At 51.8% G+C, this 14,186-nt stretch overlaps 1 protein-coding gene across 1 annotated transcript; it reads right to left on the reverse strand.

Annotated features, from left to right (window-relative positions):
• Positions 1-222: 222 nt before the first annotated feature.
• On the reverse strand, positions 223-6,196 carry LOC149858295 (uncharacterized). Its single transcript, XM_090061540.1, has 3 exons — positions 6,192-6,196; positions 3,106-3,277; positions 223-2,560 (listed from the first exon to the last, which is right to left on the reverse strand). Exons 1-3 carry the CDS (start codon positions 6,194-6,196, stop codon positions 1,808-1,810), a joined length of 930 nt encoding a protein of 309 aa, XP_089917666.1. The 3' UTR covers positions 223-1,807.
• Between the last annotated feature and the right edge of the window lie 7,990 nt (positions 6,197-14,186).

A 14,186-nucleotide genomic window follows, 5' to 3' on the forward strand; every position in this document is an offset into this window, starting at 1 on the left:
ACCAGGTTGGTCTGACAAGACCTGCCACTGATGAACCCATGTTGGTTGCCCCTGAGCATGCATTCCCCCGCAAGGCCCTCCTGGATGTGTGCCAGGATAATTTTTTCAAAGAGCTTACCCGGGATTGAGGTAAGACTAACTGGCCTGTAATTTCCCGGGTCCTCTTTTTTTCCCTTTTTGAAGATAGGGACCACATTGGCCCTCTTCCAGTCCTCCGGCACCTCACCAGAGCACCACGAGTGCTCACAGAGCCGCGCCAGGGGTCCCGCAATGACCTCGGCCAGTTCCTGTAGAACCCTAGGGTGAAGATCGTCCGGACCAGCGGACTTGAACACGTCCAGCCTCTCCAGAAGTACCCTAACTAACTCCTCGCTAACCCCTGGCCCAGGCGTGTCTCTCTCGGGGCCCGAGGGGGGCCCAGCAGGGAGGTGGCTGAACTGGTCCCTACTTAGGAAGACAGAGGCAAAGAAATCGTTAAATATGTTAGCTTTGTCATCTGGCGTGATGACTAAGTTGCCCATCGTGTCCTGCAGGGGCCCCACATTACCCGGGACTCTCTTTTTACCCGCTATGTATTTGAAGAAGGACTTCTTATTGTCCTTAATCCGGGAAGCTAGTCCTATCTCCATCTCTGCCTTGGCCCTCCTGACTGCCCCCCTACATCCTCGGGCGACTGTAACATAGTCCTTCTTGGTGATGACCCCATCTCTCCATTGGGTATATGCCTCCCTTTTAGCAAGGAGGCATTCCCGGATGCTCTTAGTGAGCCATGGGGGTTTATGTGCCCTCCTGCTCCCTTTGACCCTTGTTGGGATTACCTCCCTTTGGGCATGGAGGATCGTCTCCTTAAGGAGCAACCACTCACCTTCGACATCTGATTCCCTTCCCCTCTGGGTCCTCAGCGCTTCCCCAACGATCCTCCTTAGCTTGTTGAAGTCAGCCCCCCTAAAGTCTAGGGCTGTTGCCTTGCTGCAGCCCTTTGCCACCTTACGCTGGATGGTGAATTCCAGCAAGCGATGATCACTGTCTCCCAGGTGGCCCATCACCCGCAGCCCCCTCACCAGGTCATCACCCGTGGCCAGCACCAGGTCCAACAAGGCGTCTCCCCTGGTGGGACTGTGCACCTCCTGGGTTAGATGGAGGTCCTGCACTCTGGCTAAGAACCGACGTGAGCGATCAGACTTGGCTGACTGCTCCTCCCAGCAGATGTCTGGGAAGTTCAGGTCCCCCATGATGACCACATCCTTAGCTCTCACTGCCTCTGTAAGCTGACCTAAGAATTCCTGGTCGAGCTCTTCTCCCTGGTTGGGAGGTCTATAGTAGACTCCCACCGTTAAGTCTCTCTCCCCTGGACTGCCTTTTACTCTAACCCAGAGCACCTCAGAGTGCCCCCCCTCTACCCCCTTGCTAATTAACGAGGAAGTATATTCCTCCTTGATGTAGAGTGCTACTCCTCCACCTTTCCTTCCTATCCTGTCCTTCCTGTATAGCCTGTAGCCCTTGACACTCACCGCCCAGTCATGCGATGAGTCCCACCACGTTTCTGTGATCCCTACTATGTCAGGGCTGGTGACAGCTAGGAGGAGGGCGAGTTCCTCCTGCTTCTTCCCCATACTTCGAGCATTCGTGTAGAGGCATTTGAGGCCTCCAACGGTTGTGCCCACTGACCCCCTAGTCTCAGCAATGCCCCGTCCCCCATCGCTTACCTGTTTCTCCCTTTTGACCATTGGTCTGGGCTCGCTGGCTGTTGCTGGGCCTGGTAGTTCATCGTCTCCTCCGCCCTCATCTTCCCCCTCCCCCGACGAGCCTAGTTTAAAGCCCGCCGAAGGAGGTTCACCAACCTGGAAGAGAACACACGCTTACCTTTAGGGGAAAGGTGGAGCCCATCCCATCCCAGCATGTCTCTCATCACGATGTGCCGGTCATGGCTGAGGAAGCCAAAGCCCGCCTCGAAGCACCATTCCTGTAGCCTCCAGTTGGTCTCCGCTATGCACATCTTGTGACGTCTGCCTCGACCGCTCACTGGCAGGATGGAAGAGAAGACCGCCTGTGCGCCCATCTCCCTCAGCACGCCTCCCAGAGCATGGTAGTCCTCCATCAGGCGATCAGGGGTTCTCCTGGCCGCATCGTTAGTACCCACATGGACAAGGACCATGGGGTAATAATCGGTGGGCTGGATGATGGACTGGAGCATCCCCTTCACATCCTGAATCTTCGCTCCGGGCAGGCAGTAGACCTCACGTGCTGAGGGATCCTGGCGACAGATGGGGCCCTCCGTACCTCTCAGGATGAAGTCACCAATCACGATGACGCGACGCTTCCTCCTCTTAGGCCTCTTGACTCCCGCCGCCTGCACAGGACATTGTGTGCACAAAGTCTCCTCCCTGGAATCTTCCACTGCTCCCTCCTCCTCCAGGGCTGCCAGGACCTCATATCTGTTCTCCAGATGGACAGGAGGAACTGGTGCCGCAACATGGTTAATAGCCCTGGCGCGGGAGACCGTCTGCCACTCAGCAGTGGAGGACTCATCCCGGGCTGCCCTCTCCTCTGTCGTACCACCCTGCAGAGAAAGAAAATACCTATCAATTTCCTCCTCTGCCTCACGGATTCCCCTCAGCCTGCTAACCTCCTCCAGGAGCTCCTGCACCCGCTCCTCCAGGGTCCTAAGGCGGATACCTACAGGACAGGTGCAGGAGTCCCCAGTCCCTGCCCCCCCAGACCTTGCCGGGCAGTTCCCGCAGGCCAGGGGGTTGGAGGACGGCAGCCCCCCGAGGGCTCTGTCTGGGTGGAGGCCTCGGACAAGCCCCGGGAAGGCCGCGCCCCCCGGGCAGGGGCCCTGGCAGAACTCCGTGTCGACACCATCGCAGGAGTTGCTGCCCTTACTAGCAGAGCAGGGGTCAGCCTCTGGGCCCCGCCTGCTCGCCCGCCGGTGCGAACGCCGCCGCAAAAGCCGGCGTGCTCTTACAGACCGCGCCTGTTTGCGCGCTCTGTTCGCGCGGCTCGGGAGCGCGGCTCCCTACCGGCTCGGCTAAGAGGGACCCGGGGGGCTTCCCCTCTGGATCCGGCTCAGCTGCGCCGGCCCCTCAGTCCCTCAGCCCCACTTACCTTAGGGGGATCAGCTGCTGCTGCCCCCTCAGCTGCTCCGCTCGCCGCCGCCGCTGCTACTGCTGCACTCTCCTCCGCTCCGGGTCCAGAAAGGAGGCACACGTGTGGGAAGGACACACGTGCGCCTGTGTCCCTCTTCTCCCCCCTGCTCCTGACCTCCAAGTGGCGGAAACTACGTCAAACCGCCGTTTATAAAGGAGGCGGTTTGAATTACCCGCCGCTGCCTTACCCACCAATCAGGCGCTCCGGTGTCACCGGAAGTGCCTGTCAATGATCCCGCCCCCTGAGCACCCCCACTGGGGGGATCTGGTGAGACTGGAGCCTGCTCCCCTAGGCTAGTCCCGGGGGGCACTCCCTGGCTTGGGGGACAACCCCCTAGCCCTCACCTGTTTGCGCACTCTGTTCGCGCGGCTCGGGACCACTAAGTCAATTTGCCACCCACCAGATTGTATAAACATCTATGTCACAGTCTCTTCATTTATTTATGAGAATGGGATGAGATACCATATCAAAGGCCTTGCTAAAATCCAAGAAAACGACATTCACCTCTACTCCTTCATCTAAGCATTTTGTGACCCTGTCATAAAATGAAACCAGATTGGTCAGGCATGATCTACCTGCTATGAATCCATGTTGGTTGCCCTGCTACATTATTTTTCCCACTGGACTCACACAAATATGATCCTTCATAATCTTTTCAAAGACCTTTCCAAGGATGGAGGTGAGATTGACTGACCTATAATTACTCAGATCCTTCTTCCTCCCCTTCTTGAAAGTAGGGACCACATTGGCCCTTTTCCAGTCCTCCGTGACCTGACCTGAGCACCACAAGTGCTCAAACAGCCATGCCAGTGGTTTTGCTATGACACCAGCCAATTCTTTCAGTTCTCTCGGATGCAGCTCATCTGGGCCTGCTGACTTGAACACACCCAGTCCATCCAAGTGACTCTGCACCAAATCAGCATCGACAGTTGGTAGGCTGGTGTCTCCCTGATGCCCAACTAAGAACCCATTAGGAGCTTTATCTTGAGCCCTGTTCAGGAACACCGAGGCAAAAAACTCATTGAAGAGCTCAGCCTTGTCCCCCCTGTCTGTCACTAATTAATTGATCCTTCTTGTTCAGTAGGGGTCCTATGCTGCCCTGTGCCTTCCTTTTTATTCTCTACACACCTAAAAAAGAGATGTTTTGTTGTCTTCAATTTGTGTTGCCAGCCTCAGCATTGTAGTTGCTTTGGCTTTTCTAACTGCCTCCCTGCAAGACAGTGTCTCATCGTATACCTTGACATGTATATCTTGACTTCCAAAAGGCCTTTGATCTAGTATCCTATAATGTCCTGACGAGAAAATTGGAGGATTGTGGGCTTAACTCCAAGACAGTCAGGTGGATGAGATACTGACTGGATAGGACCCAGAGCACCATAGTGAACGGATCTGTGTCATCCTGGCAAGAATTGGGCAGCAGTGTCCCGCAGGGGTCAGTGCTTGGTCCAGCACTTTTCAACATCTTTATTAACGATTTAGATGTAGGGGTGAAGAGTTCACTGGCCAAGTTCATGGATGGCTCCAAGTTATGGGTAAGCGTGGTCATACTTGAAGATAGGCTACAGATACAGATGGACCTAGACAGGCAGGCAAGTTGGCCGGATCGGAACCTGATGAAGTTCAACGTCGAGAAATGTAAAGTGCTCCACCTGGAGACAAGCAACCCCCAACACACCTACAGGCTTGGTGGCACCAAACTGACTAGCACCACGAACGAAAGGCACCTGGGGGTAATAAAAGACTACAGTATGAATATGAGCCAGCAGTGCAACGCTGTAGCCAGTAGGGCAAATGATACTCAATCGATGCATCTCCAGCAAAACCAAGGAGGTGCTTCTTCCACTCTACTCAGCACTGGTGAGACTGCAGCTGGAGTACTGAGTGCAGTTCTGGGCACCACACTTTAACGAAGACATGAACAAGCTTGAGAGAGTCCAAAGAAGAGCTACCCTTATGATCAGAGTCTTACGTGGCAAGCCATATGAGGAAAGGCTGAGGGATCTGGTACTCTTCAGCCTGAGGAAAAGAAGGCTAAGAAGGGACGTGGTAGCAGTTTACCACTACGTTAGGGGAGTACATCAAGGGCTCGGTGAGCAACTGTTCACCAGGGCACCTGAGGGGAAAACAAGGAGTCATGGCCACAAACCCCTGGAAGACTGATTCAGGCTCAACATTAGGAAAAACTTTATCACAGTCAGGGTGTCCAGACTACGGAATAAGCTCCCTCCAGAGGTGGTGCAATCACCTACCCTAGAAATCTTCAAGAGGAGACTAGACAGTCACCTTGTTGACACCGGATTTGGACCTAGCACCTATACCTTTGTTCTGGGCAGGCACAACCCTCAGACCGACCACAACACCTTCCAGTTGATAATAGGCAAATTTATTGATACAGAGTGATAACACAAAAGCAACAATACAAACAAGCAAACAATTCTATATCTACCAATCCTAGGGCTGTTGTCAGAGTCAAAGTACATCTGGTCAGGATGCAGGCTCCACTCTGAGGCTCCCTCTCTTAAGTGTCAGCAGTCTGGAGGTGGGAAGCCAAGGCCCACAGCCCCCCTCTAGTGGGGTGCATGAGATGGGCTACTGATATGCCCTCAGTCCATGGTAGCCTCAGGGACTCTTCCTGGGGGACAGGGATGGGGATGGGGACCCCTCTCAGGGAGCAAAATGGGGAGGGACAGGGCAATGGGAGGGATGGGACAAAGGGAGGGACGGGAGGATCCCTTTGTTAATCTCAAGCCTCTGCTTTTGTATTCTCCTTCCCCCTTGATGACTCCTGATGACTCTTCATTCATGGCTATCTCTGGTTGACTGTGTCTCTGTGGTCACATGTCCACATAGCCTTCCGGGCCTTCTTCTAATTTGGGTCTGTTCCCCCAAAACTGGAACTTAGGTCCCCCTGCTTTCACGTACCTTGTAGCTGGTGTCACTTATCTAGTGTTATGGGCCAGTATGGTTCATACTTCTTTGGTTCCCAGGCTGCGTGTCCTAGACTATGTGTCCTTGTTATGTTAGACAACTCATCTGCATGTTACGGCATGCCCCACTTCAGTTCTCAGGCTGTGTCCATCTGTTGGCCTTGTTGTGCTAGGCAGCCCATCTACTTCCAGGGCCATGAGAAGCTGCGTGTGCATTTCCCAAGCTCTTTAGAAATCCCTTTAACCCCTGCTGCCCATCGTGACTCCTTATAATGCATATATCTATATCTATAAGCCAATTCCCAAAACACAGGCCTTTAAATACCGTTTCTAAGCCAACAACCTGACCCGCAGTTATCTTTCCTGCTTGGTGCAGGGGGCTGGACCCGCTGATCTTCCAAGGTCTCTTCTGGCCTTACAATCTATGAATCTGAGGGGGAAATAACTTTTCTTTTTTCCCTTTGTAATATTTTCCCTCTTTACCCAGCCCCAACTCCCAGGGGCTTGCTGTGGCTTCCCACCCCCAAGCAGGGCACTGACCAGTTCCAGGAGAGGTTCTTAGGCCTTCTTGTCCCATTGTATTGGCTGGAGGAAGTTGGTTTTGCGCATAGTGGCTGCCACCTGCTGGCCCTGCCTGCACACTGCAGTTCTCTGCCTGTGGCTTGGACTGCCTAGCTGTCTAGCCTGTGTCCTGTGTGCTCTACATCTATGTCCCTGGAAAAGACGCAGTAGCTGAGCCCCCATGGGGATGGAGCATGTGTGTGTGTGTGTGCATGCATGTTTGGGGCACCTTCATGGGAGGATGAGAGTATGTTTAGCACAGTGAGGATGGATATGGGGGACATTCAGCCAGAGTCCTGCATATTTAGCCATGCAACAGCTTCAATAGATATTATTAGTGCCATAATAGATAGCATGGACTGCATTGCTTTAATGGATAGTATTATTGGTGGTGATGGTTATAGTGATGATAATGATGCTGACTGCAGTTCCTGGAACTTATCATGCAAAGTGCTGTGTACTGAATAAAATGGAAGGAACTTACAGTTTATGTGTAAGAACAGAAGCAACAGATGGGGACAGACAGATACACAGGAGGAACCACTGAGGTGATATTGGCCAGCAGTGTGCTCAGCACACCAACTGCACCACTGTTAGGTTCATTAGAAGGCAATGTGATAAGGAGAGTGGGCCATGGAGGCCGATATCACAGGTCCCGCAGAGGTAGTACTCAACTTCCTGGGATGGCACAGGCCAGGCAGGACCTTGTAAGTGACAACAGCATCTCATTGAAGTGAAAGAAGTGGTAGGCAGTGGAGAAATGCAAAAAGTGGGGTGAGTGGTCAGTGCATTGAGCCCAGACTGTGCTTTTCTGCAACAGCATTTATATGGATCAGAGGGGGCAAGATGGCAATTGTCCAGGCTAGAGACAGGCATCACAGTCATGGATCTGCCATTGTTTAGCCCCTACAGTGGGCTCAGAGCCTTATGTAGCTGGACTTTTAAAAACAGCTGCTGCTTTGGGGAGGTGCTGTTTCCTAGGCTGTTCAGATCAGGGCCCCATGAGCCTTATGTTCAAAATGTGTGGAGCAGCTGCCGCTCTTACTGATGTCATGTCCAGTTCTGGGTACTCAACACTTCTAAAAATGAGGGCCCAATTTTCAGCTGGTTTCCTACTGTTGTGGTTTGTCTTAGCACCCCAAGTGCACTGAGCACTTATCACAGATCATAGGTAGCATGAGACTTTGGAGTGAATGGCTTTAAATACAGTGTGCACAGAGTGGCAAGGCTATCACATATTCAAGGAGTATGTTACAGAGCTGTGGTAATGCAGTTACACAAGACAACCATATGGCAGATACAGATTCTAGCGTGAGCACTGCTTTTTCACCCAATGTACTCTGGCCCAGTGGGACTCGCTGCTACAGGAAAACCAAGGGACCAGGAATTTAGCAGAGCTGAAAAAAGGGAGTTTGTAATGCACATGGGAAAGAAAGACCCAAGGTTCAAAGAGTACCTGGTAACAAATTAATAGGCACTGTCCCTGGGGATGGCTTTCTTCAGCTTTGTTAATCCAGGACTGCTTCTTGAGAAGCAACTGAGGCTTGTCATTACTGGAGACTGGATAGACCCATTCTGGAGTTTTCTGTATTCCCCACTATGCCTGTCTGTTTAGAGCAGATACCATCAGTTCTGCCATGTGATATTGCTAGAAGGAGATGTGGTAAGAACTGAAGCAAGGTCAGGGGCTCCTAGTGTGATCATTCCAGAATGGAGGAGCCTGCAGAGATGATTTGCTAGGGATGGGAAAGAGGTACAAGAGCTCTCTCACTGACCCGGCAGAGAGAGGGCAGGAGGAAGGGCTGTTGCAGAGGAAGACTTGGTCAGAGCTGCAGGCAAGGGCTATGAGAGGCTCTGGGAGCAAAGTGAGAATCAGTGCGTTATTCTTTATCTCTATTCTTTAACATAGAATCACAGAAAAGTAGGGTTGGAAGGGACCTCAGGAGATCACCTGGTCCAATCTCCTCCTTGAGGCAGGATCATCTTTCTCCCAACCATCCTATAAAAGTACTTGTCTAACTTATTACTAAGCCTGCACAATCAACCCTATTGCAACCTGGGGAGTCATGGGATAGCAACCTAACCTCCCACAGGTAAAGGAGAGGGACAATGGCAATCAGTGTCCTGCTGCTACGTGGGTCATTAAAATGCACATGATCCCAAGCAGAGGGCCATGCCCCCAGCAACAGAGGAAGGCAAAAACCCCTGCAGTTCATACCAATCTGACCATGAAGTAAAATTCCTTCCTGACCCCAAGTGTGGTGATCAGTCTGACCCTGAATGGAGGGGCAAGATTCTTTAACTAGGATCCTCTGGGCTTTAGTCCTAGCAGGAACACTGGCACACCCCAGTCAAACTCTCCAGCCTTGGCCACAGCCAATGCCCAATGCTTCTGAGGAAGGCCTAAAACCTCCTTGATGTAACACCTGGCAATCCTAGACAGTTGTTTGTTCAAGGAGCTCTCTGCATGCAAAAACGAAGGAGCTGTGGCCCGCAGTGCCATGAGATATTTACAGCCCCCAGTGTTCAGCTGGAAACCTGAGGCACATAGAGTTTAACATTATGTGGACTGAACTCCCGTGACAACCAGAACCCAGGAGTCCTGACTGCCAGGTGGAAGCCCACATGGTCTCCCTCTTGCTGAAGACCAGGACTGTATTCAGCTTCCCAGCTCAGCTACTGTGTAGGAGTGGGGCTTGTGGAGGGTGCAGTAGGACTTCCTTTTGAAGACCTTCCCAGAGTGACTGGGTTCCGCCTTTGGAGATAATTATCACAATTCAAAAACCTTCAGGGACTTCAAGGATAATTCAAGGAGCATGTAAATCCTTTCTGGACTCCCCTCAAGGGACTTCTTCCTTGTTTGTTAATAGTTTATGATGTTAGCCTAATTGTGCTTAAAAAAAGAATCCATTCTCCCATGGTGGTGATGACCTCAGAACTTGGAGGCTTCAGTGGAGCCCCTGCTAACAAGGTAGAGTGTGGGCCTAAGTCATTAACCTCTTTGCTGCTGCTGGGCTCTTGCAGCTGCTTTACCAAGTGCCCATGCAATGGCATTTAGGCCTGGGATGATGATATGGCAGGGAGGCAGATCAACCACATCCCAGGGCATCTGCATCTACCATGAGGCTGGAAGCACTATGGATGCCCTTATGTTCTGCTGATTAGAACTGAAATGCTGTGACACCTTCTTGAATTGGTGCCAGGCAGAGAGGTGGGTGGAGAGTGCTGTCAGATGAAGCTTGACTCTGGCTTCTGCCTCCAGCATGCCAGGTGGTACAATTCAAGGCAGACAAAGATGGGAAAGGAACTCTAGGCGCATTCGTTTTAGATGTGCACCGAGATGCCACATCAGCTGGCCTTTGGGTGACTGAAAAAGACCTGGCCCTGGTGTCATGACAAGAAATTGGTCTCTTCCCAATGTCCCATGAGTGTTCAGCACAAGAGCAGGAACTTGCTGCATCATGAGAGGTGACATCCTTCAGTGAGACTGGGACAGTGTCTTCCTCAGCCCGTGCCTGGGGGCTGTGCACAAAGGGGCCGTTACACCTCCTGGCAAAGGGCAGGAGATTGCCTTAGATCCCAGGCCAGCTCCCCCTTGCTCAGTGAAACAGGTTCTACCAGCCAAGGCTGTGTGAGAGCTATTGTTGAACAGTGACATAATGGCTGTTGTGTTGTGCAGTCACTGCCCTAGCAGCGTCTAGCTCATTGCTTTGTGAAGCCTCTTGGGATATCTTCAGTATAAAGGGGCCTACAGAGAAATGATGGGGTTCACTTCAAGCCCTCAGAGAGACACCTGCCTTGCCCTGCAGGATGTATGGTTGTGACTCTCTCCCAGCAGACACCTTACCCCCAGCCAGCCCAGTGCTGCAGGACTGTATCCATTTGCTAGAGGCAGACTTCCCTGACACACCAAACTGCAAGAGAATACCCTCGGGGGTACCCTCTCCCAAAGATTTGTGCTTGAACGTACAGCCAGAGGAACTCGGGGAAGCTGGCAAGAGGGTTCATTACAGCAACTAAGATCAGCTGCGTCTCCCCTGGGGCCTTCCATTCCCACAAAGAATAATTATGGTCAAGACACGCTGGATAACATCTGAACTGGTCTTAACCCAAGTCCAACCTCTTTGACCATAATAGTGTTTCTTTGGATGCTTATTCCCCAGGGTTCCCCCAGGAGAGGTGGGGTAGAAAGGCCCAAGGAAGGCTGCTCTTTCAGATTTGAGACCCCAGGTTAACATGCCAAATTGTTGCTGGGGAGTTTAGAAAAGCATCCAGACTGCTTGATACTTCTCTGGCTGACTTTTCCATAAGCTCTTATGCATCAGCTGTAATGACAAGCTATGAAGGAACAAAACTTCAGCACAGGACTTGTGTGATCCTGCACAGCCTACTCAGAGTCAAGTCAATGGATTCCTTGGCCAGTACTGACCTTTGAGATAGAGCCAATACTCACATTCAGCAGGACTTCGGAAAGGTCCCTTGCTCCTCTCCAGACCCACGCCTTGGCCTGCCCCACAGTCCCAAATGGATTAGTTTTCGGACAAGCTGTGTTTTGAATGCTGCTAGCATTGCAAAGCCAAGGCAGCTGCAGGCATGAGAGCTAAAGTTTATCTGTCCTCTTGTATTATCACTGGTAGTGCATGCTAAGCTCTGCTTCCAGGACTGTTCTTGTGGAGGGAAAGAAGGAGCCAGACACAGCATTATCTCTAGAGGTCCTAGGAAAAGCTGGCAGGGATGGCACATGAAGGCTTTGTTCTGACTTGTCAGCTGAATGGATTTCATATGGAAACCACTAATGAGAGGACAGGTAAGAATATAAGAAAGTCCTATCTATCTGTCGGTCTTCTCTAGGCGCTATCAGTAGGGCCGAGGAGGTGATCCTCTCCCTCTACACAACACTGGTCAGGCCACAGCTGGAGTACTGTGTCCAGTTCTGTGCGCCCCACTTCAGGAGAGATATGGATAACATGGAGAGGGTCCAGAGGAGGGCCACCCGCATGATCCGGGGACAACAGGTCAGACCCTACAATGAGAGACTGCAAGACTTGAACCTGTTCAGCCTTCACAAGAGAAGGCTGAGGGGGGACCTGGTGACCGTCTATAAACTCACTACGGGGGACCAGAAGGGTTTGGGAAAAAACTTGTTTCCCCTAGCGCCCTCTGGCATAACAAGTAATAACAAGCTGTTGGAGAGTAGGTTTAGATTAGACATCCGTAAGAACTACTACACAGTCAGGGCGGCTAGGATCTGGAAACGACTTCCAAGGGAAGTGGTGCTGGCTCCTGCCCTGAGGGTCTTTAAGAAGAGGCTTGATGCCTACCTCGCTGGAGTCATTTGAGCCCAGTTTTTCTCCTGCCCAGGCAGGGGGTCAGACTACAAGATCTACAAGGTCCCTTCCGACCCGACTTCTATGATTCTGTGAGTCTGTGTCTCATTCTCTCTCCCCCGGCATAAAAGGTCTGATGATCACTGATCAGTATGTGCTTGTTGTTGTTATATGGTATTGTTTCCTTTCACTCAAATTCACTGTCCTTTTTTCTTCTCTTAACTTTTGGGCTCTTCCTCTGTCCATAGACAGAACCTTTCATTTGCAGCCTGCTAGACTGCAGACAGTGGAGTGGAGGCATATGTGTGGCGAAGGCCTGGGCATCTGCTGACCCCATGCAGCAGGCAGTTCTACCTCGTGCTTGCTCCCTGGCAACACCCTGCCTCTGATGTCTGAAGTTCTCACTCTAGGGCCATATCAGCCTGAGCTTTCCTCAGGAGTGCTGCAGCTCCTGTGGTGACCCAGCCCAGGTGTGGGCAACTGGGGTAGAGCATCAGACTAGGTGATGGTTGGCCTGTTCAGGGGACAGTTCCCATGTAGTGACCAAAAGTGATTTCAGCACAACACAGGCAGGTTTTGATTCTCTGGTGATCCTGTGGACACAGTGATGAATTGTACTGAGTGGCTCTTTGTACAAGCAGACAAGTGGCTCTTTCTACTGTTCCGCTCCACAAGAAGTGTTCATGATGACTGGGCTCCCACATCACATCACATCACAGCCACTCCAGTGGCCAGGTTTTGTCCTTTAAGACTTGCTATGCAAACAAAGGAAAAGCCCCAAAGCTTAGGAAACATGGTTATTTAATAGCTGTCTGTAGCAACAACTCCTCACGGTGCTAGAAGTCTATGAGTATGACTAGCAATAGCAGGACTGTATTGGCCAGTTTTGTTTTGATACCAATGATATATTTTGCAATCCCTTTTTATTTATGAGGTCTCCAGTCCTGGGTGTGTCTGAAGGGGTGGGACAGTGTCTTCCTGCTCTCTCTCAGGTGGCCTGTGTGCATCTGCTCCACAGAGCAATTAACTTAGTTGTGACACTCAGCTTCACCTTCCCATGCACCGAAGGTCCCCTGTATTGTGCAATGTGCTCTCATTTTGCCCACTGTAAGTGTGAATGGGGGGTGTTCAGGGCCTGGCAGGTTCAGACTCCTTGGCAGCCCAGCGCTGTCTGATGTAAAGCTTCTCTCTCCCCTACACCAGGCAGGGACTTCTCATTCCTTGTGCCCTTCTCTTCAAATTCCCTGTGGTTTGGATGGGGAAGATCCTGCCTCAGGTAGGGGGTTGGACTAGATGACCTCTGGAGGTCCTTTCCATCCTCACTTCTCTATGATTCTCCTACCCAGCTTGCAGCTCTGACTGAGCATAGCCACCTCACGTGCTGCCCCAACACAAAACAAGAAACAAGGAAAGAGGCTTTTAGCTTCCACTGCCATCATCAGTGAGTAGGGCCCACTTGTGGTTTCCATTTCACCCCTTCTGAGAAAAAAGGAGGACACCAAGAACTGAGCCCCTGCGGCGCTGTTCTTTTCAGGCAGGCAATGGGTTTTGTCACTGCCACTGCTCCCAGTGCCTGGGTGGTATCAGCACACATCCCAGGAGAAGGCATTTGGCATCACCTACAGAAACTGTTACCCAACACAGAGGATACAATGCAGAGTTAAGCAGGGAGAGGCCTCTGGAGCCCCAGGGTAAAGGAGCACAGTAATGGTGACATAAGAATGCTGAGAAAAGGATCTCAGGATGCTAGAGACCCTGTAGCCCCTAGGCCCAGCACAGTGTTAAGACAGAAGGTGGCTCGGGATAGAGATGATGCTCCCAAGCCATCAGACAAATCAGTACTGGGGGAACCTGGGCCTCTGAGATACTCAAGAAGGTAGGGCTGGGTGGGAGGGGGCCATCCAGTTAATAGGGAAGGCAGTGCTGGGAAAGGACTGGGGTAACAGTGCCCAGACCATTGCCAGATCTAAGCAATGGACTGTAAGCCAGGTCTATTTAAGTGTCATTGGATTTCATCCTACAGGTCCAGGGTACTACCTGCTGCATAGAGTCAGGTCCCAGGGAGCAGGAGTAGGACAGTCACTGCTTAAGAATGGTCTCTAAGCTCCTGGGGGGCTTGGGCACAGACACAGACTCTTCTAGGTCCTTTTCATGTGCCAGTAGTGAACGAGTGACCTCTACAGCCCTTCCCTGCACTTCATAGTCCCCGCTCACAGAATCACTG

This window comes from Crocodylus siamensis, chromosome 8 (genome assembly GCF_052110815.1).
Source record: "Crocodylus siamensis isolate JL-2025a chromosome 8, ASM5211081v1, whole genome shotgun sequence".
NCBI classification, from domain to species: domain Eukaryota; kingdom Metazoa; phylum Chordata; order Crocodylia; family Crocodylidae; genus Crocodylus; species Crocodylus siamensis.

Coding starts and splice junctions, on each gene's coding strand:
- LOC149858295 (XM_090061540.1), bottom strand. Junction 2,561..3,105: donor CAGCAGCTGATCCCCCTAAG/GTAAGTGGGGCT, acceptor CTTTCTCTGCAG/GGTGGTACGACAGAGGAGAG.